This window comes from Macrotis lagotis, chromosome X (assembly GCF_037893015.1).
Source record: "Macrotis lagotis isolate mMagLag1 chromosome X, bilby.v1.9.chrom.fasta, whole genome shotgun sequence".
In the NCBI taxonomy this organism is placed as follows: Eukaryota; Metazoa; Chordata; class Mammalia; order Peramelemorphia; family Peramelidae; genus Macrotis; species Macrotis lagotis.
This window is the reverse complement of record NC_133666.1, coordinates 123,843,545-123,869,392: the sequence shown is the minus strand read 5'-3', so window position 1 is coordinate 123,869,392 and position 25,848 is coordinate 123,843,545. Positions and strand designations below refer to the sequence as shown.

General features: G+C 36.1%; 1 protein-coding gene across 2 annotated transcripts in view; it reads right to left on the bottom strand.

The window, feature by feature from the left end:
- The window catches only part of ACSM5 (acyl-CoA synthetase medium chain family member 5), an 81,476-nt gene that overhangs the window by 33,755 nt on the left and 21,873 nt on the right, over positions 1–25,848 (bottom strand). The window contains exons 1-4 of one of the 2 annotated variants that reach the window (XM_074207126.1): positions 13,723–13,849; positions 11,119–11,378; positions 9,656–9,866; positions 2,941–3,148 (exon numbers count right to left, since the gene is read on the bottom strand). In XM_074207126.1, coding sequence (XP_074063227.1) covers positions 2,941–3,148; positions 9,656–9,866; positions 11,119–11,378; positions 13,723–13,750 — 707 coding nt within the window. In that variant the 5' untranslated portion in view covers positions 13,751–13,849. Of the gene's footprint in view, positions 1–2,940; positions 3,149–9,655; positions 9,867–11,118; positions 11,379–13,722; positions 13,850–25,848 lie in introns of those variants that run through there. The other variant, XM_074207127.1, reaches the window with a different exon arrangement.

Genomic DNA, 25,848 nt, shown 5'->3' with positions numbered 1-25,848 from the left:
AGTTGGAGAACATCGCCAAAAACCAATTAGATGATTTCGATTACATTAAATTAAAAATCTTTTGCACAGATAAAACCACTGTAACCAAGATCAAAAGAAATGTAGTAAATTGGGAAACAATCTTTACAACTAATGATTCTGACAAAGGACTCATTTCCAAAATATACAGAGAACTGAGTCATATTTTTAAAAGAAAAAGCTATTCTCCAATTGACAAATGGTCAAAGGATATGCAAAGGCAATTTACAGATGAGGAGATCAAAGCAATCCATAGCTATATGAAAAATTGCTCTAAATCATTAATTATTAGAGAAATGCAAATTAAAGCTTCTCTGAGGTACCACCTTACACCTTACACCTTATACCTCTGGCCAATATGACCAGAAAGGATAATGATCATTGTTGGAAAGGTTGTGGGAAATCTGGGACACTATTACACTGTTGGTGGAGATGTGAACTCATCCAAGCTTTCTGGAGAGCTATTTGGAACTATGCCCAAAGGGCAACAAAAATGTGCATACCCTTTGACCCAGGAATACCAGTACTGGGTCTATATCCTGAAGAGATGATAAAAAAGGGTAAAAAATCACTTGTACAAAAATATTTATAGCAGCCCTGTTTGTGGTGGCAAAGAATTGGAAATCAAGTAAATGTCCTTCAATTGGGGAATGGCTTAGCAAACTGTGGTATATGTATGTCATGGAACACTATTGTTCTATTAGAAACCAGGAGGGATGGGATTTCAGGGAAGCCTGGAGGGATTTGCATGAACTGATGCTGAGTGAGATGAGCAGAACCAGAAAAAACACTGTACACCCTAACAGCAACATATGAGTGATGATCAACCTTGAAGGACTTGCTCATTCCATCAGTGTAACAATTGGGAACAATTTTGGGCTGTCTGCAAAGGAGAGTGCCATCTGGATCCAGATAAGGAGATGTGGAGTTTGAACAAAGTTCAAGGACTATTCCCTTTAATTTAGGAAAAAACCAGATATCTCATTGTCTGATCTTGTTACCTCTTAGGCTTCTTGTCTCTTCTTTAAGGATATGATTTCTCTCTCATCACACTCAATTTGGATCAAGGTACAACATGGAAACAAAGTAAAGACTGACAGATTGCTTTCTGTGGAGGGGGGAGGGAAGTAAAATTGGGGGAAAATAGTAAAACTCAAATAATATCTTTAATAAAAATAAATTAAAAAAAAGAAAAACATGGGAAGTCTTTTGTGACTGTTGTAGAGTATATACAACTAGTAGAACAAAATATACAGCAGCTACAATAATGCAGATGAAAATAATGTGACTGAACCCTGACTAATTCTAAAGACTAATCTATATTTCTGAGAACAGATGAGAATTTCCTTATCTTTCTCCTTTCAGTAGGGAGGTGGATTACAGATATGGCATGTTCTATGTGCTGTCAGACAAGTCACTATTGGTTCATTTGACTTAAAGTTTTTTATTTTGTTATCAGAGAGGGTTCAGTGGGTGGGGTATAATAGTAATTAACTGTGCTATGAAAACAAGTCTAAGAAAATGGGGCCTAATACAAATTCTTGTCTCCTCTCTCCACCCTCCCACCTCCATGTACAAAATTTAATAGAAATTTGAAAACAGAACCTCTAGCACTGCTGTGTCATATCATTTCAACTAAAAAATATATTAAGTGCCTATTGTATGCAAAGTACTATGTTAGGTAGGAGGACAGAAAACCAAGAAGAAAAAGCTAGAATTGCACCCTCTGTTTGTGGAGCTTACTTCCTATTTCTTAAGACTCCTAATGTTCTTCCAATCAGAGGTAAATAAGAAAGGGCTAATTTTATACAAAGGGTTAGAGAATACCATTATTGGATATGCCAGTCTGCTCTGACCAGTAGTTTCTAACTTCCTATTTCTGAACTTTTTTTTTTTAAATCTCATTGACATTCCCTTCCTGCATTTTAGCTATTGGAGCCTTGTCTACAGCTTGCCTCTGCTGGCTAGAGGGGAGTTTAACCAATCCTGTGGTTTTACCCACCATTCCATCTACTTACCTACCCACCCTTTCTGAGTACATATAAGTCCTGTTATAATTCCCCTGTCTGAAAAGATTGTGATGTACTCCAAATTACAATTCCTTGAGCCCGAATGAAATATCTCATTATTACTTACTGACCACCCAGTTGGTCTGAGTTTTTGTTTGTTTGAGAAATGATAATTTTTTTCAATTCATGAGACTAATCATGCACTATTCTCCTGCACATTCTCAATCTCAACATACCTACCAAATAATATTTGCTGCTCCCCATCCAAGATCCATTACCCATCTCTGAGTCTATGCATAGCCCATCTGCCATGCATGAAATACTCTCCTTTCACCTCTGACTCTTAGAACCCCAGACTCCTTTCAAGGTAAAGTCAAGATTCACATCCTCCAAGAAACTTTTCCTGCAGTAGAACTTAATTTCCTTGAGGGCAGGGATACTTTTTTTTAAATCTCTGAATCCTCAGTGGATGGCATATTAATTGCAATTGAAAAATGATTATTGAATTAAATGGAATTCCAGATTATGCCCAACATATTACCACCTTCTCAGTCCTAGTGAGTTAAAATAGCCATTTCATTGAGGGAATTAGTTTTGCAAAGAAATAGTTCTGCGACCAGAAATTCTACCTACTTAAGTACAATTTCTATTCTCTGACTTTGTATCTAAAATGCAGATGGTTATGGGGAGGGGTAGTAGTTGGACTATGTGGTCTCTAAGATTCTTTCTGGTTTTAACATTCTAAGATATACAAGATAGTCTCTAGCTTGGCTTCCTTTTCTTTTTCTTTCTTTTTTTATTCCCTTCCTTCCTTCCCCCCACTTATCCTCTCCTCTTCCCCTCTCTCCTCTTTCCTCTTGATTATGTTTTCATTTGGAGGTTAGATTACTTTCCCAAAAGGATCATAACTCACTGGAATAGTTCTCTGAAGTTCAACCAGCCAGGTCGGCTACTGCCAGAGATGAGCATTTTTGTCCGGAGGGAAGGACAGTCAGCACTAATGAGGTCCACCTGAGGTGCTAAGGAGTCATTGGTAATTATGGCTTTGGCCCCAGATGCCTGCAATCGGTAGTGGATATCTTTTGCTGTTAGCTGAGAGATTCCAGGGATGATAACAATCCCTGAAAAAAATGAAAGAAGATAATAATAATTTAGATTTAGTCATCTTAATCCACAGTGAACCAAAGAGCATCATGGTATAATTCAGATGTACAGCACTGGATTTGAAGTCAAAAAATGTTTTTAAATCTCATTTTTGCAATTTACTGAGTGACAATGGTCAAATTACTTCCCCTTTTCTAAGATCCTGTTTCCCCTTCTATAAAGTGAAATAGTTGTACTAAATCACCCATAAATTCTTTTTTTTTAGTGCTAATTCCTATATTCTTAAATGTCAATTCCTAAAAGTCATTCTGGTGTTTTTTCAATCCAAATCAACACTGAGATCAAACTTCAGTAGGAACTTAATTTTTCATCTGAGGCAGCTAGGTAACATGGTGGATGGAGTACCTGACCTGGAAGTGAGAAAGATCTGAGTCCAAATCTAATTTCAGACACTTTCTAGCTATATGTTCCTGGGCAAGTCATATAATCGCTGCTTGTCCAAGCTTCCTCATCTATAAAATGGGAATAATGATCTCACCTACCTCCCCCTAGATTATTGTGAGGATCAAATAAGATAATAAAGAGCTTATAGCACAGTTGCCCATAACAAGCACTATGTAAATGTTGTAGGCAGATGATGCAGTGGATAGAAGGCCAGGCCTGGAGTCAGGAAGTCTTCCTGGGTTCAAATCTGTTCTCAGATACTTACAAGTTATTTGACCCTGGGTCACTGGCGTTAATGATTGGTAGGATCAGGAAAGAATTTATATAGAAGGTGATAAAAGTACTGGATTGTTTTACTATTTCCTTCTCCAGCTTGTTTTACAGATAAGGAAACTGAGGCAAATAGGATTAAGTGACTTTTCCAGAGTGACACAACCAGTAAATGTCTGAGGCTGGATTTGAACTCAGAAAGATGAGTTTTCCTGACTCTAACCATTATATAACCTATCTGTTCACTATGATATGTGTGTGTGTATATATATATATAGTATTTTAATTCTATTTTTTTTCTGAAAACATTACACATATAGAGCCTTTGGAATAATATTTTTATTCCTGGATACACAACATTCATGCATATATATATGGTTACACAAATACATATTTACATACACATATATACACACAATATATATCTACACATATACCTATGTACACACATATATGCATTCATGTGTCCATATCTATCTCATCTGACTGTCTGTAGGTCTATCTATCAATCTAACCATCTGTCCATCTCTCTCTCTCTCTCTCTCTCTCTCTCTCTCTCTCTCTCTCTTTTTCTCTCTCTCTGTCTATCTCTCTATCTCTTTATCTCTGTCAATTAGGCTTATCTCACTTTTGTCTTTGGATACAAAGTTACTAGCACAGTGCCTGTCATATACTAGCTCAATAAATGGTTGTTGATTGATCAATTGATCTCAACCGGATCATAACTTCTACCTTTATTCATAGTTCTTGAAGGTAAAATAAATAAGTAAAACAAGTTAAGTAAATAAGTTAAATAAGGAAGCAAGTAAATAAATAAATAAATAAATTTTAAATAAGTAAAAATAAATAAGTAAAAAAAGTTAAGACAGAAAACTCTCTGAACTAAGGCTGATTTTTGGAGAATGACCATATCTAGGGTTATTGACTATAGACCTCTATCTGAAACTTTTTCATTTTGATAGAACTTACAAGAACTCATGTTTGGACTGTCAGAGTCTTCAGAAACATTTTGGTTCTAAATTAGGATGTGTGCCCAGATCAGATATGATAACAATGAATCTAAGAAAGTCTCTGATTTTTTAGGATTTTGGGGTGGCAGCCCAGTGAACTAGCTATTATGGAGGATATTGATAAGCTTGTGCACTGTGAGTTTGGGAGGAATATCTGCTCCACAAAAAAGGAACCAAGGAAACAGAGCTATGAAGGTTTATAAATAAAAACTCTGGTTTGTACTTTATTCTCCTCACTCTCAGTAATAAGATGAACCTCACTGACCTAACAAGAAGGAAGCCTTCACTTTCTTAGAGATTCCCTGCCAACACAGAATAATATGATAAGATTAGCTACAGAGAAAATATTATTTCCCTGGAGCAAACCAGTTTTTTGGTACCTTTGAGACCCCAAAGTAAATACATATTCTCTATTTCCATTCTGTTACAGAATGCTTCTGATTGTCTATGTACTCTAAAAAAAAAGTAAAATACTATAAAAGTCAATCTGTACTCCTAGCTGAAGCCACTAATTAGCATACTAATAGATTCCTTTTAATCTAGCTGCTTCCTTTAAGTCCTGCAGATCTCATGGTGGATGAAATTCTCCTTAGACTCTTATGGAATCCATGAAAAATTCCATGACAATATGGTGGTAGGAGTAGAGTGGGATGACTAGGACTCAACAGAAAAATAACTGAAATTATCACACCCTAGACAACTAGCGTGTGTACAAGATAAGATTTTTACACAACTGTACTCACTGGTGTACTTTCTGACTTCAAATGAGTTATGAGTCGTTTTCCCTTTAATTTTGTGAGAAATACAAATTGAAACCATAGTTTACTATTGACAATATACTACTCAAACTCCATCTATCTCTTTTGACAATGCATAAGGAAACTCTAGAAATATGCATCTCTATTGAGAATCTGAGTTTTTGCCATTCTTTGAATTAAGCAAGGATTTCTCTAGCAATGCATTTATATTTCATGTACATATGAGGTATGTATCTTATGTTTATATTTCTTTCCTGTGGAAAAAGAAATTTATGATTTCCCTCCCTCCTCCTTCCCATGTACATAAAATTTGCCTCCTTTTTCTTCTTATCCTCCCTGCTGGGGATATAGTAAACTTGCTGAAGATTTGGCCAGAACATCCAAAGAAGTGCCAATAACTGTCAAAAGAAAGACAATTAGCTTCAAAGTTCTTTTAGGAGTAGTGGGTGGGAAGTTAGATCTAACTTAGCAGTTGAATTGGCTCTGTCAGTTTCCTGTTCGGCAAAATGTGAATAGTATAACTTAATCTTTCTTGCAGAAATATCAGATATATTGAAAATTAAGGGGTTGATACATTTTAGTTATTTTATTCAAGCCTTCAGAGACTGGTGTCAGAATCCTCTCTCAGGCAATTCTTCAAGTGCAATCTACTATAAACCATTTGCTTCTGTCCCCATTCTGAAAATTTTCTTCCCCTCCCATCTTGTTTGAGAAAGTAACCAAGTTACCTCTTTGACTTTCTGTTCTTGAGTTGGAAAGGAAATTTTGGCCATAAAGTGATATTGATGTCTAGAGAATTTTTCTACAACACTGAGAGATTTCAGTGTCCTTTGGGTTAAAATAATTTCATGTAGTATACTTCAGGTAGCTCACATAAAAGGAAAACAATTAGTATTTGTGGAATGATTAATTTTAAACTGTCATGTCAGATGAACCTAATATAGCATTAAATATTAGCCAGGATATTTTATACTATATTCCTTGTTCTTGTTAGTGGAAATCTATATAGCCAGATAAATGGTTGTAGGAACCATGAAGGAATTGTAGGTCACTGTTTAGAGAACTGGAGCCATTGGAAAATATATATGTATATATGTATATATATATATATATATATGTATATAATTTTTAATTTCTGAATTTAAAGGTGAAAACTCTCTTCTACTTTGGAAAAGATTAAAAATAATACTCAGACATATAGCTATTTGTCTGTCTCTTTCTGTCTGCCTGTCTTTTTGTATGTCTATCCATCTGTTCATTCACTCAAGTGTGCAGTGGACAGAGCATGGTATCTAGAGTCAGGAAAATCTGAGTTCATATTTAACCTCAGACATTTACTGTGTGACCCTGGGTAAGTCACTTAACCTCAATGTATTTCAGTTCTTTGAACTGTAGCATGAGGATAGTAATAGTGCACAGAGTTGTGAGCTTTGTGAGAAAAATTGTCTAAGGATACATACAATAAATGATGCAAGGATATGGAAAAACTGGTTTGTTACATTCAGAATTTATGTATAACTAAAGAAAATCAGTGAACTTAGTTCATAACTTGCAGCAGCCATATGTAGGATAAGCAGGATGAGTGCAATGGAATTTCAAAGAGCAAATAAGGGTAGATAGTGACTTACAGACCAAAGGACAGATGGCAGAAAAAGAAGATCTGTAGCAAGTAAAACAGGAAACTTAGCTGGTTGACACTGTAGCTACCACAGACTTCTCAAACTTGAATTTGTAGCCATGTAGATCAGGAACTAACACCAGAGCTATTATTGATGTCTCAGCTTGACTTTGCAGACTCTATCTAGTTATGACTTGCTCATTTTAAGAAAATGGCAGTAAAAAAAGTTAAGTCAGATATTCTTATAACAGATCAAAGGAGATATAATATTTGCAAAGTACTCAGCACAGTGCTTGAAATATATATGTATGTATATATATATATATATGTATGTATATAACCAGTTAATAAATGCCTCTCTCTCTCTCTCTCCATCCACCCATGTGATACTAAATATGAAGTTGTTTTCTCCTTTCTTTTTCCTCCCTCCCTCCCTCCCTCCCTCCCTCCTCCCTCCCTCCCTCCTTCCCTCCCTCCTTCCCTCCTTCCTTCCTTCCTTCCTTCCTTCCTTCCTTCCTTCCTTCCTTCCTTCCTTCCTTCCTTCCTTCCTTCCTTCCTTCCTTCCTTCCTTCCTTCCTTCCTTCCTTCCTATTTCACCCAGAAATCTGAACTATACAGGAACTAAAGTCCAGACAGGTTAAGTTTCTTGTCCAAGGCAAACAGGAATTTCATGGCAGGACCAAGACCAGAACTCCTGAAATTCTGCTCTTCTGATATATTGGATTTTAAGGGGTTTTTTTAATTTAGTATTGAAAACTGGATGTAATTTTTTAAAACTGATTATTCATTCCATCTCTTATTTTCTAGTTTTTTCATTTCATTATAAGAACTGAAAATGAAGTCAAGATCCTGAATCTTCTAGTTGCCTGTGATGTGGCATTAGGTAAAAAAATATTACCTCTTTTTGCCTCAGTTCCTTATTAGCAAATTAAGAGTAAGAATGCCCATCCTATCTACATAAATGATAAGGTATATATACCTACTTAGAAAAACACACAGAAGGGACAGCTAGGTGGGGCAGTGGATGGAGCATTTGACAGAGCATTGGACCTGGAGTCAGGAAGACTTGAGTTCAAATATGATTTCAGACACTTAATACTTACTTAGCTGTGTGACCTTGGACAAGTCACTTAACCCCATTGTTCTGTAGAAAAAGAAAAGCACACCAACTTCTTTCAGTTAACAAGTAAGGGCTGAGTCTTCATATGATTTGTTTATGACCAATGTACAAGGCTATGTGGAAGATTTTTTAGTGTCTGTAAAGCTGTGGTATAGAGTACAGACAGGGGAATGAGGATCTGGATCAAAGGTCAGATTGGGAGAAGGGATTGATTACTACTGAGGATTATATTGAATACTGGTTTGTATGATGACCTCCCCCCCAAGTCTCTCACCTTCCTAAAAGAAGACCAGGGAAAGCTCAAAGTCCTCTGAGTCAGAGAAAAATGAGCAGTAATAGCCTTTACAACTGTGAAAAGTTTGAGTATCAACCAGCCTCCAAATGACCAGGAATCTTCTCTTTGCACACCCTAACTCCATCCTGGATGAATCAGTGCTAATCCCCAGGTCCAGTCACTTCATTCCCTTCCCACAGTACCTGGCCCTATAAAGTCCTCCAGGTTTTTATAGTTTGTAGTGGGGGTTCTCCATTTGTTCTCAGACTCCAATAAGGTATCCTCCTCCATCAATTAGCTTGCCTTGTGTCTCTCCTCTCTGATTTCTTAATATCTCTATCTAATAAAGTCAACTCTACTTTCTTGTTGTGAGTTCTCTAATTCCTTGCACTAGACTTCTGAACTTTCCCAAGTCTATATTAACATGGCAGGACTGCGTGGTTAATATGTTGATTTATTTTTCTTCACCTTATTTATTGTTAAAAAGGTAGGTTCTTTTGGGAGGAGAGAGAAATATTGGGAAGAGGTAATGAATTGAAAAAAGAAAAGGACATCAATCTCAAGAAAATTTATATGTATATATATATATATATATACATATATATATATATATATTTAATTGGATTGGAAGGAAGAGGATTAGTAATAAGAACCATATTGGTATGAGTAATGATCCCAGTAGTAACTTTACCATCTTCCTAAAAAGAAGAAGCCCAGGGAAAGCTCAAATCTCATTTACTTAGAGTAAGATTTTATTCTATTATTTATCAATATTAATTCCAAATTATATCTATATTTATGTGCTACATGCATTTTAATATATACATATATACATGTATGTATACATATACACATATATACTTCCTCATTCTCTAGAAAGTCTTAGCAATTGCTCAGTATAGAATGAGAGCAATAAATTATTCCTCCCACTCTAAACACATTCTACTTCCCCCTCCTAACTCCCAACTTGATCTGTACTTAGAGTGAGTAGTGCTGTCATCTGCCATGTCAGAGGGAAGCATTCACTAACCTGTTCTCATACAAGCCACGGTCACCAACCAATATTCAGGTATTCTGGGGAGAATTACCAACAATCGATCCCCTGGTCGCAGGTTGCATACTCTGGACAAAACATTGGCTGCCTTCCTGGATTTGATCCCCAGTTCTTCATAATTCCATTTTACCTCATCTCCCTGACCATCGACCCACCAGAAAGCAGGATTTGGGGATCTTTTTCCAGCCTAGGAAATGACAAGAGGTGGAAAGATAATAGCATTTATGAGCCAAAGGTAGTCTTCAAGCTTATGGAATCAGGTTTTAGTTGGGAGCCCTATATAAAACTTTACCAAAGGGGTTTGGGGTCTGCTATGCAACTAACCAATAGAAATGCCCTCATAATGCACTATAGGTTTGAGGAGTTGTTTTATGGGGCCCCAGACACTGTAGGAGTTACTTGGATGATCATTATGCCTCTGTCTAAGTTTTTCCTTTTATGTCCAGTAACCTGTTATTATTCCTTCTGTGGGTCTTCTTCCCCATCTTACCAGCAGATAAGTGAACTACAAGGGAAACTGACCACATCCTAAGGCCCAAAGTATGACATTAGCTAGAAATTCTATGCCTTATTGGAGGCAACTAAGGGTTGTATTCCTCTGATCCTTAAATTGTTTATCCCTCTTTCTTGAAGAAGATCATGTCATCAAAGAGTTGATGTCATGACATGCATGTGAATTGGATTTGAGTGAGGGGATGCTGTGCAAAGTCAACAGCCTCACTTTCTTCTCCAGAGTCATCTGGATTCAAGGGCCAGATATGAACCAAAACCATTGAAGATGGTCCTGGGTGTGAAGCAATCAGTGTTAAATGACTTGCTCAGATTCACACAGCTGGTATGTGTCAAGTGTTGGAGGCTTAATTTGAACTCAGGTCTTCTTGACTATAGAGCCAGTCAGTTCTCTATCCATTGCACTATAGATCAAACCCATGAGTAGAAAATTAACTTTCTTACTCTCCCCTTCCCACACAACTCAATATTAACTAAACAAAATTAATCAAACTTCCAGTCTCTTATTAATCATCTGTCAGGTTGATTTTTCTAAAGCATGAATTTGACCATATCATTCCAAAATTCAGTGAATGAATTACATTGCTTGAGAAAACTGCCCTTGCCTGGAATTTTCTTCATCATATCATTGAACCTCATTGTTAGAGAAGAAAGAGTCAGTTTTTCTACTAAGTCTTATCTAAATGGTAAGTTTTCATTGCCATTGTACAAATCTTGAACATTAAATAAGATCCATGATTTTGATGCTTTGAAAGTCAAGGACAATTTCTCTTTTTAGCCCCTACTATCTGAACAGCTCGAGGTGGCAAAAAATTGATCTTCTCAATACAGGGACCAATTGTTTTCCTTCTACAATAGGGCTCAGAATCTAAGGCATACACCTTTACAGTGATGTCTGTCAACCCCACCACCCAATCCTCCAGCTTCACCTTTTCCATCTGACTCCATATGTCTAGTACATCACTGGCAAAATTAAAGTACTCTGGTATCTCCTGTTTTCCTTGATGAATGGCTTCAAAGTCAGCAAAGATCTTCTGAGAGCTGGATAGACCTGTGCTTATACTGCGAAGAGGTCTACAGAAGACTTGGGACCCCCACAATGGCTGGAAAAGCAGATGAGATAACCTTAGCCTCATATTTCCACAGACTTGTCTTGACAGGCAATGGAGGAAATGTGGAAACTTTGTACCTAATGACAACAAAAGGAGGCAAAGTTAAATCATTACATGTAAGGATACATGTAATGGATAGAGCACTAGGTTTGGAGTGAAGAAAATCTGGGTTCAAATGTTGTCCCATTTGTCATCCTCAATGTATGACACTAGGGGAATCATGAACTTCATTTTCTTCATTTATCAAATGGGATAATAATAAGAGCATCTAACATGCAGAGTGAATGTGAGAAACAAATAAGTATTTTGCAAACCTTAAAGAACCATTATAAATGCTAACTTTTATGATCATCCAGTCAAGAAATGATACTTCTCTTATGGTGACTGGTGATTGAATTTACCCACAATTGTATATGTAACATATTTGTAAGTGTTGAGAACTTTGGATTAATATTTACTGTGGAATGTGGAAGGAGGAGGAGCAGATCACCAAAGAGGAGATTTTTTTGACATGACTATTAAAATTATTGACATAGAAAATTTATTGAAGAGGCCAGGAGGGAAATTCAGGGTGCAATGGAAGAAGTGTAGGTGACATTGATTACAAGTAATAGGAGTTTTCTTTGGCACTTTTTCCTACAATTCTGTGATTGTGGGAATGAACTGACAGAGGATTCTATTACACTGATATCACTAGGCATTTGAAGGAGGGGGAGAAACCAACAGCAAGAGAGAGAACAAGTATATTTTTAATCCATTAGTATAATTTGGTAAGTTTTTCTCATCACTTTTGCCACATCTTTTCCTTCCATTTTACCGGAGGGCCTTGAGGAAAATTTCCTTTTTCTCCTCAAATCTAAACTCTACATCTCGTCAATTGTATCCCTCATTTCTCTAATCCTTTGCTCTCATCTTGAAGATGCAGCCTTTCTCTTTGTAAACTCTAGTCCTTCTGCTTTTGCTCTGGCAAATTACACCTTCATTCATCCCCTATTTTCTCCTAATTTTCTAACTCACCTTATCCTCTCATCTCTTCCTTACTACTATTAAACATGCTCAGTTCTCTTCCATTGTTTTTTAGGGGTGGGGTTTGCGAGGTAAATGGGGTCAAGTGGTTTTCCCAAGGCCACACAATTAGGTAATTATTAAGTGTCAGAGGTCGAATTTGAACTCAGGTACTCCTGACTCCAGGGCTGGTGCTCTATCCACTCTACCACCTAGCCACCCCTCTCTTCCATTCTTAAGAGAAAACTTCAGCAGACCCTTTCATCACCTCAAGCTACTGTCCTATGTTGTTTCTCATTTTCACAAACTTTTTGAAAAAAAACTATATTCTTTTCCTGGTTTTTTTTTATATTCATTTTTTGACCCCTTGCAAACTGGCTTCTAACCTCATTAATTACCTGAAACAAAAGACTCCCTAAGAATACAAGTGATCGACTACCAAATCTGATGGTCTTTTCTCATGATTTATTTCCCTTGACCCCTCTACTTATTTGACAGTATTGACTGTGGTACCCAGAACTAAACACAATACTCCAGATGAGGTCTGACAAAGGCAGTGTGCAATGTAACTATTACCTCCCTATTTCTGACAGCTATGCTCTTTTTAATGCAGACCAAGATCATAGTAATTTTTCTGGCTACCATATCATACTGCTGATTCAAATTGCTTAAGTTTATTATTTGTTTATTAGGAAAAATATGAGTAAAATAAATGATTTAGCAAATGTATGATAAAAAGAGATGGTGGACTAGTTAGAAATATTTTCAAGTAAATTCATAATTTTTTGAAGACAGTCACATAGAATAGTGAGATTTTGAATCAAACAATTTGACCTCTTCCCCTTGTTGCCTCTTTTCCTAAGACAAATAATTTAATTTTTCTGGATCTGGATTTCTTCATTGTAAAACAAGAGGATTAGACTCTCAGATTGAGTCTAAGATTCCTTTCAATTCAAAAGCTTTGATTCTATGATTTTATAGAGAATAGCCACATTCTCTCACTAGACCTATAACATGCTGGGGTCAATGAGGGCCTATTCCCTGATGAAATGTGTTTTCCTTTCCCCTCTTCCATATGAGAGGATCAGGGTTCAAGAAAGGTAGGCTCCAGAAAAGCTAAATTCTATAGCTCAAACACTTGGAACAGAGTGAGGAAGAAAGTGAAAGAAGGAAATTAGTAGGAAGGAGGAGATAAAATAGGAAAAAAGGATAAAGAGGGGAGCAAGAAGAGAGAAGACTCATGTTGAGCAACAATCCAGAGCCTTATATAATGTGACCCATTTATGTCAAAGCAATTAGCTCTGATCATCAGCATATAAAATCAGTCACAATATAAATCATCTGAAAGGCAACCTCTTGGCCAGAAAAATTACACAAAAGTACACCAAGCAAGTGTCAATTCTTCATATACCGTACCTCTCAGCCAGTGAAATATGGAAGACATCCTTATTTTGATTCAAATTGGGAAGAGTTCTCAGTACTTGTTTTTGATTCCAACTCCCCAAGGTGACTGAACAAATTGACAATAATTCACCAAACAGTTTGGTGCCGGAGAACTTTGGACTTTGCCTGCAGCAGTGAGAGGAAGGAGGAGTAAAGAGATGTTCTTTTGCCAATGTCACTAGTAATATCCAGTGTGGTACCTGAACTCCTTAAGATTAAGATTTGCTGCTGAATCCAGGACTAAAGCCCAGAATGAATTTCAGGATGGAGGGAGAAAATGCTGAGGATGATAATTAAAGGGCTTAAAAAAAGTTATGTTCATGAAAGAGATCCAAAAAATTAAAACTGCCAGCACTTTTATAACCAAACTTCACAGCTCCCAGGTCAAGGAGATAATATTCTAAGCAGCAGAAAGAAGAAATTCAAATATCATGGATAATGCAAGATTTAGTAGTTTCAACATCATAGGATTTGGAACATGATATTCCAGAAGTTAAAAGATTATGAACTATTACCAAGAATCAGCTACTCAGCAAAACTGAACATACTCTTTCATGGGAAAAGATGGACAATTCAATAAAATAGGAGACTTTGATGAAATGACCAGAGTTAAACAGAAAATTTGATTTTCAATTTTGAGACTCAAATGAAGCACAGAGTTAAATAGGACAGTCAAATCATAAGGAACTTAATGATGTTGATCTGCTAATATTCCTGGATGTGAAGAAGATGGTGAAAACTCATATGAACTTTCACATTTATTAGGGAAGATAGAAGGGACATAGGTGGGAGTTGCATTTGAAGGGATGAAATAGTAAAAATATGAAGTTAATGGTAAGAGTGAAATGTACTGGAAGAAAAAGAATGGGGAAGTGAAATGAGATAAGTTATTTCACATAAAAGAGGTAAGGAAAAACTTATTCAGTGGAGTGGAAGAGGAGGGAGGAGGGGGGATGAATGAGCCTTAATCTCATAGAAATCGGATCAGAGAGGGAATAACATACACATTCAATTGGATATATTAATCTATCCTAACATAGAGGAAAGTAGAAGGGGAAAGGGATGGGGAAAATGAGGGGGTGATGGAAGGGAAATGAGATTGTAGGAGTAAGTAATCACATGCAAAACACTTTTGAGGAAAGACAGGTTGAAAGGAGAGAGAATAAATGAGGATGGGGAAAGTAGATTGGATTAAATATAGTTAGCAATAGTAACTGTGAGAAAAGAGAAATCATAAGAAAAATACAGTTAAAAAGTATGGCTATGTTGAAGAGAAATTTATTGGAACAAATTTCTCTGATAAAGACTTCATTTCTCTAACATGGAGAATTGAGTCAAATGTATAAAAAATAAATAAATGCAATTTCTCAATTAATAAAGGATCAAAAGGTATGAACAGTTTTCAGTTGAGGTTATCAATACTACATATTTTTATCATTTAACAAATGTTCTAATTCAGTATTATTGAAGAAACATGGGTTGGAACAATTCTGAGGTACTATCTTATATCTATTGGACAGAAAGAAAAAGTGGCAAATGTTGGAGAGGATGAAGGAAAATGTACTGTTGGGAGACTTGTGAAGTGATACAACAATTATGTAGAGCAATTTGGGACCATGCCCAAAGGGCTATAAGACTATGCCTACCTCTTGACCTGGCAGTGCCACTACAATGTCTGTATATCTGAAGAGGTGAGCAACAGGAAAGAAAAGGACCTATATCTAGAAGGATATTTATAGCAGTTCTTATCTGGTGCAAAAAAATGGAGATGCCCATCTGTTGGGGAATGTAATTGTGAAGAAATGCTAAGAAATGATGATAAGATACTCTCAGTAAAAAAAAAAAAAAAAAAAAACTTACATGAGTGGATGCAATGGGAAAGGTAATATATAGAAAGTCATAACAATGTTGTAGGGTGATCAACTGTGAATGACTTACCTCTTCTCCGCAATTCTGTGACCAAGACAACTCTGAAGGACTTCTGTTTAACATATCTATAATTTTTTAACTGTATTTTCCTTGTGATTTCTCTTTTCTTGAGTTGGGGGAGAATTATGTTTACTCTTATAACATGATTATAATAGTAATGATTTTTGTGACTACACATTTCTTACCTATATCAAACAACTTGTTTTCTCAATGAGCAGGAAGAGAGAGAATTCGGAACTCAAGTGAATGGTAAAGCTTATTTTGCATTTGTAGGGAAAATTTTAAAAATGTTATGTTCAGGGGCAGCTAGGTGGCGAAGTGAATAAAGCACTGGCCTTGGAGTCAGGGGTACCTGGGTTCAAATCCCGTCTCAGACACTTAATAATTACCTAGCTGTGTGGCCTTGGGCAAGCCGCTTAACCCCATTTGCCTTGCAAAAACCTAAAAACAAAACAAAACAAAACAAAAATGTTATGTTCAGTATGAGGAAGAATATTGAACCAGCCCAGTATTACTGGTATAAATTCCACCTGATTTTAGTGTATGATCCTTGTGATATATTGCTGTGATCTCTTTGCCAGTATTTTAATTAAAATTTCTGCATCTCTTTTCATTAGAGAATTTGGTCTGTTCTCTCCTCTCTCTCTCTCTCTCTCTCTCTCTCTCCCCCCTCTTCCTGATTTAGGTATTAGTACCATCTTTGTGTCATAAAAGGAATCTAGTAGAACTTCAACTATTTTTTTTCAAATGTGTAGCACTAGGATTTAATTATTATTAATTATTCTTTAAATGTTTGGTAGAATTCACTTGTGAATTCATCTGATCATGGGAATTTTTCTTAGGAAGTTCATTTATTTCTTGTTCAGTTTCTAATATTGGGTTATTTAAGTATTTTATTTCTTCTTCTGTTAATCTGGGTAATTTATATTTTTGCAGTATTCATCCATTTCATTTAGATTATCAAATTTATTGGCATATAATTGGACAAAATAGCTTCTAATATTTCTTAATTTTCTCTTGATTGGTGGTGAACTCACTCTTTTCATTTTTGATATTAGTAATTTGGTTTACTTCTTTCCCTTTTAAAAACAAGTTAACTAATGATTTGTATATTTTATTGTCTTTTTTTCGTAAAACCAGATTCCGGTTTTATTTATTAGTTCAACAGTTTTCTCACTTTCAGTTTTAAAAATCTCTCCTTTGATTTCTGGGATTTTTAATTTGCTCTATTTCTAGTTTTTTGTTGCATATCAAATTCATTGATTTGCTTTTTCTCTATTTTATTAATGTAAGCAATTATATATAAATATGTGTATATATGTACACATATATATGTGTATACACTCATATATATGCATATATGTACATATATATTTACATGCATACATACACATATATATGATTATTTTCCCCCCTAAATTCTACTTTGCTTGCATTCCATAAATTTTAGTATGTTGTTTTATTGCCATCTTACTCATTTATTTATTTTTGAATTTTACAATTTTCCCCCTAATCTCTCTTTCTTTCATCCTTCCCCTGCATACCCCACAGAAGACAGTCTGATAGCCTTTTCATTGTTTCTGTGCTATATATTGATCTAAATTGAATGCATTGAGAGAGAAATCATATTCTTAATTAAAAAATATGAGATAGCAAAATTATATTATATATAGATAATGGTTTTTTTCTTTTTAAATTAAAGGTAATAGTCTGGTTCAAACTCCGCAATTCTCTCTCTGGATACAGATGGTGTTCTCCATTGCAGATATCCCAAAATTGTCCCTGATTGTTGCACTGATGGAATGAGCAAGTCCATTAAGATTGATCATCAACCCCATGTTGCTGTTATGGTACATGTTCTTCTGGTTCTGCTTATCTCACACATCATCAGTTCATGCAAATCCTTCCAGGCTTCTCTGAATTACCATCCCTCCTGGTTTCTAATAGAACAATAGTGTAACATATATATGCCACAATTTGTTCAGTCATTCCCCAATTGAGGGTCATTCACTCAATTTCCAATTCGTTGCCCCCACAAACAGGGCTGCTATGAATATTTTTGTACAGGTGATGTTTCTATCCTTTTTTCATGATCTCTTCAGGGTGTAGACCAAGCAGTGATATTGTTGGATCAAAGGGTATGCACATTTTTATTGCCCTTTGGACATAATTCCAAATTGATAGTCAGAAAGGTTGGATGAGTTCACAACTCCACCAACAATGTATTAGTGTCTCAGATTTCCCACATCCTTTCCAACATTGATCATTGTCTTTTCTGGTCATATTGGCCAATATGATAGGTGTGAGATGGTTCCTCAGAGCTGCTTTAATTTGCATTTCTCTAATCAATAATTATTTAGAACAATTTTTCATATTACTATGGATAGCTTTGATTTCCTCATCTGTAATTTAACTTTGCATATTCTTTGACCATTTGAAAATTGGGGAAATGACTTGTTTTTTTAAAAATTTGACTCCATTCCCTATATATTTTAGAAATAAGTCCTTTGTCAGAAATACTAGCTGTAAAATTGTTTCCCAATTTACTACATTTCTTTTGATCTTGGTTACAGTGGGTTTGTCTGTGCAAAAGTTTTTTAATTTAATGTAATCAAAATTATCTAGTTTGTTTTTAATGATGTTCTTCATCTCTTCCTTGGTCATAAACTCCTCTTTCTGACAGGTAAACTATTACTTGATCTCCTAGTTTGCTTATAATATTGTCATTTTTGTCTAAAGATTGCACCCATTTTGATCTTATCTTGGTTTAGGGTTTGAGGTATTGGTCTAATCCAAGTTTCTGCCATACTAACTTTCAATGTTCCCAACAGTTTTTATTGAAGAGAGAGTTTTTATCCCCAAAACTGAACTCTTTGGGTTTATCAAACAGCAGATTACTATAATCATTTCTTGCTATCTCTTTTGCACCTAGTCTATTCCACTGATTATTGCCATCTTCTTTAATGAAATTTTCAACTGTTTCTGTGCTTTATTCTTTGACCTATTTATTTTTTAGGATTAGATCAGTTTCTAATTAAATTTTAATTATTTTTTCCATTGTCCATTATTGAATTTAATGTTATTGCTCTATCATCTGAAAAGAATGATACTTTGCCTGCTTTTCTGCATTTGGTCTAGTGGTTTTCATGCTTTAATATATGATAAATTTTAGGATAGAGCTATATACTGCTGATATTTCTTTCTATTCTCATTCAGTTTTCTCCAAATATCTATCATTTTATTCACCTCCTTAATGTCTTTCTTATTTATTTTTTGTGTGTGCTAGATTTGTCTAGTTTTGAGATGGGAAAGTTGAAGTCCCTCACTAGTGTAGTTTTATTATCTATTTCCTGCTTAACTCATTCAACTTCTCTAAAAATTTAGCTGATATACCATTTGGTGCATATATGTTTACATTAGTATTACTTAAGTGCCTATGATACCTTTCAGTGAGATACAGTTTCCTTACTTCTCTTTTAATTAGATCTATTTTTTCTTTGTCAGAGATTATGATTACTATCCCCTGATTTCTTTGCTTTAACTGAATAAAATTGGTTTCAGTTTACTATCTTTACTCTGTGTGTATATTTCTATTTCAAATGTGTTTCTCATAGATCTCTCGTATTCTTATAGAATTCAGGTTTTAATCCATTCTGTCATTTGCTTCCATTTTACAGGTGAGTTCATCCCATTCATATTTGTAGTTATGATAAATAAAACTGTCCCTAATATACTCTCCCTTTTATTAGTCCTCTCTCCTCCTTCTTTTAATCCCTGTCCCTTTTTATTTCCTCATAAGGTAAAATAGATTTCTGTATCCAACTGAGTATGTATATTATTCCCTCTTTGAGCCAATTTTGATGCAAGTAAGGTTTTAGTTTTGTCTGCCACTCCTCGATTATGATAGCTCTTGCACGCTTCTTTTATGTAGGATCATTTTTTTTTTTTTTTAGATTTTTCAAGGCAATGGGGTTAAGTGGCTTGCCCAAGGCCACACGGGTAGGTAATCATTAAGTGTCTGAGGGCAGATTTGAACTCAGGTACTCCTGACTCCAAGGCCAGTGCTCTATCCACTGCACCACCTAGCCACCCCATTATGTAGGATAATTTACCCCATTCAATCTCCCCTATCCTTCTTCCAATGAAATTTTCTTTCTTACTTTTTTCTTTTTTTTCTTTATTTGGTATCATTCCATCAAAGTCACATTATAGACATATTCTCTCTCAATCTCTGTCTCTGTCTGTCTGTCTCTCTCTCTCTCTGTATATATACATATATATATATGTATATATATATATATATATATATGTGTGTATGTGTGTGTGTGTATGTATAAATTCCAATTGGTCTTTTAGAAATAAAATAATAATGTTATTAAAGTTATATCATCTTACCACATGGAAAGATAAACAATTTGACTTACTGAATTTCTTATATTTTTATTATTTCTTTTTTTACTTTTAATGTTTCCCTTGAGTCTTGTATTTGGAGAGCAAATTTTTTTATGCCCCTCTGGTCATTTAATTAAGAATGATTGGAAGTCTTCTATATTGTTAAATGTTCATTTTTTCCCCTGAAATATTATATTCAATTTTCTTGGGTAGGTCATTCTTGGTTGTAACACTAACTCCTTTGCCTTTATTATTTTACAAGCTCTCCAGTACTTTAATGTAGAAGTTGCCAAATTCTATGTATACTGACTGATATTTGAATGGTATCTTTTTGGTTTCTTGTAGAATTTTCTCTATGATCTGAGCCCTGGAATGTGACTATGATGTCATTGGGAATTTCCATTTTGGGATCCCTTTCATGGAATGATTGGTAGATTCTTTAAATTTCTTTTCTGCCATCTTCCCTAATATATCAGGGAAGTATTCTTTGATAATATCTTGAAAATCTTGAAAGATGTTGTCCTGGCTCTTTTTTTTGATCATGGCTTTCAGGTAATCCTAAAATTCATATCTCTCCTAGATATTTTTTCTAGGTCAAAAGTTTTGTCAGTGAGACATTTTATATTTTCTTTGATTTTTAAACTTTTTTGATTTTGTTTAATGTACATTGATATCTTAGTGTCATTAGTTTTCATCTACTCAGTTCTAATTTTTTTATTTTTTAATTTAATATTTATTTATTCTCATTTTGTATAAACAATGTTTTTTATACATTAATAAAATATTCTTGTTTAAGAGTAAACAAAATACCCCTCATCCAAAAAATATAGACTCAATTGAACGATAAAGTAAAGGGGAGAGAAAAAATTAAAATTAAAATTAAAAAAATAATAGTAATAATTGTAGGTATGGCCAGGTGGTGCAGTGGATGGAGCACCAGCCCTGGAGCCAGGAGCACCCAAGCCCATATCCAGCCCCATGCACCCAACAATCACCCAGCTGTGTGACATGCAAGCCACCCTAATGCCACTGCCCTGCACAAACCAAAAAAAGAAAAAAGAAAAAAACATAAAATAACATAAAATAGTAATAATAGTAGGGGGAGCTGGGTGGCAGACAGAGCACTGGCCCTTGAGCCAGGAGCACCCAGGTTGGAATCTGGCCTCAGACACCCAATGATCACCCTGCTATGCAGCCCCAGGCATGCCACTCAGCCCCATTTGCCCTGTACCCCCCCAAATAATAATAATAATAATAATAATAATAATAATAATAATAATAATAAATGTGCTGTGCTCCAACACCACCAACTCTGTTGCAGGTGGATCACATTTTTTATAAGTCCATCACAAAAGTTACTTCCATATTTTTTCCACTGTTGCCATTGCTGATCACAACTCCCTCCTTTCGTATTTCTCCACTACCATGTACTATATTTTCTCTCTCCTTTCACTGACTCTGCTGTAGGGTAGCTGAGTGGCACAGCAGACAGATCCCTGGCTCTGGGGCCAAGAGGCCCCAAGCCTCCATACCACCCCTTAGGCCCAGCATCCACCTGGCCCTATGGTCCTGGACAGGCCATTCAATCTCAGCCCCTTGCAAGAAGTAAAAAGGAAAATGTGTCATATCTGACCACTCTCCCCCCATGGTCCATCCTCTCCTCCTCCTTCATTCACATCCCTACCCCTTCCCCCTGTCCCCCCCTCCTTCTTACTCCAGATGTCTATACCCCATTGAGTATATATGCTGTTTCCTCTCCTAGCCACCTCTGATAAGAGTGAAGATTCCCTCCATTCTCCCTTGCCTTCCCCCTTCCATATCATTGCAATAGCTCATTGTAATAAAGAAAAATCTTATTATATGAAATATCTTGGCCTATTCCCCCTCTCCTTTTTCTTTCTCCTATTACATTTCCATTTTTTTCTATTGACTCCATTTTTACAATATATTATATCTTCAAATTCAGCTTTCTCCTGTGTTTCATCTATAAAAGCTCCTTCTACCTGCTCTGTTAGTTGAAAAGATTCATATGAGTATTATCAGTGTCATTTTTCTATACAGGAATATATGCAGTTCATCATCATTAAATCCCTCATAGTTTCCCCTTCTCCTCCAATCTCTATGCTTCACCTGAGTCCTGTATTTGAAGATCAAACCTTCTGTTCAGCTCTGGCCATTCCAATAGGAACATTTGAAATTCCACTGGGTCATTGAAAGTCCATCTTTTTCCCTGGAAAAGGACATTCAGTTTTACTGGATAGTTGATTCTAGGTTGCATTCTAACATCTTTTGCTTTGTGGTACATTATATTCCAAGTCCTATGAGGTTTTAATTTAGTTGCTGCTAAGTCCTGTGAGATCCTGATTGCAGCTCCACAATATTTGAATTGTGTTCTTCTGGCTGCTTGTAATATTTTCTCTTTGATTTGGGAGTTCTGGAACTTGGCTATAATATTCCTGGGGGTTGCTTTTTTGGGATCTCTTTTTTGGGGGGATCTGTGGATTCTCTCCATTTCTATTTTGCCCTCTGCTTCTAGGATATCAGGGCAATTTTCCTGTAGTGATTCTTTGAAAATGATGTCAAGGCTCTTTTCCTGCTCATGACTTTCAGGTATTCCAATAATTTTTAAATTATCTTTCCTAAATCTGTTTTCCATATTAGTTGTTTTTTCAATGAGATGTTTCACATTTTCTTCTAATTATTCATTCTTTTGGTTTTGAATTATTGAGTCCTGATTTCTCATAAAATCAGCAATCTCCCTGAGTTCTATTCTTTGTCTGAAGGATTTGTTCTCCTCAGAGAGTTTTCTTATTTCTTTTTCCACCTGGCCAATTTTGCTTTTTAAAGCATTCTTCTCCTCAATAACTTTTTGAACTGTTTTATCCATTTGACCTAAGCTTGTTTTTAGCATGCTATTTTCTTCAGCATTTTTTTGGATTTCCTTTACTAAGCTACTGACTTCATTTTCATGTTTTTCTTGCACCACTCTCATTTCTTTTCCCAGTTTTTCTTCTAACTCCCTCATTTGATTTTCAAAGTCTTTTTTGAGGTCTGTCATAGCCTGAGCCCAATTTTTGTTTCTCTTGGTGTCTTTAGATGCAGGACCTTGTGCTTCCTCATCTTCAGATTGAGTGTTTTGATCCTTCTTGGGATCACAGGCAAAGTATTTCTCAATGGTGTTCCTCTTTTTTCTCTGCTTACTCATTTCCCCAACCTGTGCCTGGTTTTGGGGTGTTTCCTGAACTTTTGAGTGTGTGAGGTTCTGTCTTCCCTCCTGGTCTATGAATGACCACAAGCACACCCCTCTGCCACGGGGCTGAGATGGGGGGGGGCTTGCTGTTCTATTGGGGGGGAGGTCTAGACTTCAATCAGAATCTGAATGTGGTCAGAACCACAGAGCCCTGTTCCAGGGACAGAGGACAGAGATTGGCAGTCTCTTTTCACTCCTCCCTAGGCTCAGCTCTCCCCTCCTCCCTAGGCTCAGCACTCAAGCCCTGGGGAGTCCTGCTTACTGGCTCTGCCTGCTTCCTGTTCCTGGATTTGGGCTTCCATGACCACACTGCTTGCTGTGTACCCTGAGGGCTGGGCTTCATGTGCTCACTCTGGCAGTGGTCCCCCACTGTTCCCCCCAAGTTGTGCCTGTAGCTCCCTGGGGTGTAGGTCAGGAAACTCTCCCACTGTTGTCACCCATGGCTCCCAGTACCCTGGGGCTGCCTCCTGAAGGCTGCAATTCCTTCCCTCTGGCAGGCCAGCCCTCTGGTGGGCCACCCCTCCCACCCTGTGGAGCTGAACCTTTCTGCTCTTTTCCAGGTTACCTTAGGTTGGAGAACTGCCTCACTGGGTCCCTCTGTGGATTTTGTCTCTTGAAAATGTAGTTAGAGTCCTTAGCTTACAACTTTTAAGAGAGAGCACCTAAGAGGCGATCCTCTCTTGTCGCCATCTTGGATCTGCCCCAGATAAATGCTTACTTTTTAAAAAAATTTACATCTCATTTCATTCTTACAAAAACTGTCCAGTGTGGGCACATTATCCAAATTTTAGATAAATTAGTTCAGATAAGAAAACTGAGGTAAATAGGGATCAAGTGACTTCTTGAGGGTCACACAAGTAGTGTTCATCTGAGGCAGATTTAAACTCAGAACTTCTGATTCCAGGTGCAGGGCTCTATCCCACAGATGCCTCATATAGGAGAGGTAGAAAAATTCTTTGGAAAATTAACAAGATGCTGCAAACCTAGACAGAATATATTTTAATTTATAATGACCTCAATGTGGAAGTAGGCAAGCAGCTTTATGGTGAAAAATATATTGAAAAATATGACTCAGATTTAAGAAACATAAAAACCAATTGCTCGTAGACTACTCTTAGGTCTTGCCCTTGTATGTCATAAATCATTTCCTTAAGAAAAAAGTTGGGAGATGAACATGACAAACAATAAGCAACATCATCACAATATATCATGGTAGTAGCAACAATAGTAGCAGTAGTAGCAGTAGTAGCAGCAGCAATAATAGTAGTAGGAGTAGATAGTGGTGATAGTAGTAGTAGTAGTAGTAGTAGTAAAAGTAGTAGTAGTAGCAGCAGCAGAAGCAGTAAAAGTAGTAGAAACTTGTTATTGCTGCTGCTGCTGCTACTACTACTACTACTACTACTACTACTACTACTACTACTACTATTACTACTACCTAGGATTTATATAGCATTTTTAAAATTTGCAAACATTAATTATCTTATTTGATTTGTACAAGATACTGCTAGTTATTTATATGATACATATTGGAATCAGTTTACTGTATGCAGGTTGACTTTGTTAAAGCAAAAGTCAATTTGCATGAACTGAAAAGAAAATTTAACAATTTGGAGAAGACCTTGTGTATGATTGCAACAGTTTCAGTCTGATCTAATAAAGCAAGACTCTGATGCAGAAATTTAAAAAAAATTGTAAAAGGGAAATATTGAGATTGCTTATCATTATATCAAGTAGGGGTTTAGTATAAACAAAGAAGTCACCATAGTGAACAGGTCAAAGGAACCCAGAAACATCCTTAGCCAGAAAATATTTGAAACTCTTGCCAAAGTTTGTTCATGTCAACCCAGGAAAAAAATTAAGAAATGATTCTCAGTCTTGGGTAGCACCCTTCTGCTTCCAGAACAGTAAGGATGGAATAGCAGAAAAAAGGGAAGAGAAACAAGACACATAATCCAAGTGGCTGAGAACATGTAGCCAAACGAGGCTTTGGCTATGTGTTTTATGCTGGTGATTACCTGAAAACACCCAGTCTCCATTTTTCACTGTGACTGGTGAAGTAATCAAATTGATTATGTGTTTTTAATTGATCCTATTTTTAAAATATTGATTTTATCTTATAGCTATCTATGTCATGATTTTTTGTCTTTGAACTTAATTCAGAAATTTTGCTGGCCTGTAATGAGTTAAGTTGTGAAATCCAGATGTCTTGTTTATCATTATTCCATTATTCTGTTAAGGAAATTTATTATCCTTGAAGGAAGAAGACATCAGGGAGTCTGGTCTAGTATCTTTATACCCCAATCTATCCTTCAAGGATGTCTGTTTTTTTTTATCCAAAGAACGTCTGGTTTTCTATCTCTGTCCCAGAAGATCCTGCTGGACTTAAACAATGAACTTTTCTTAATCACAGGAGGGAAGAAGGGGGTTGTTCCTAACCCTCATTCCCAATTTCCATTCAATCATATATTTTTCATTTATGATGCTAGCTTTCCTATTTTCTTTACTCTAGGAAACTATAAAAAGAACTA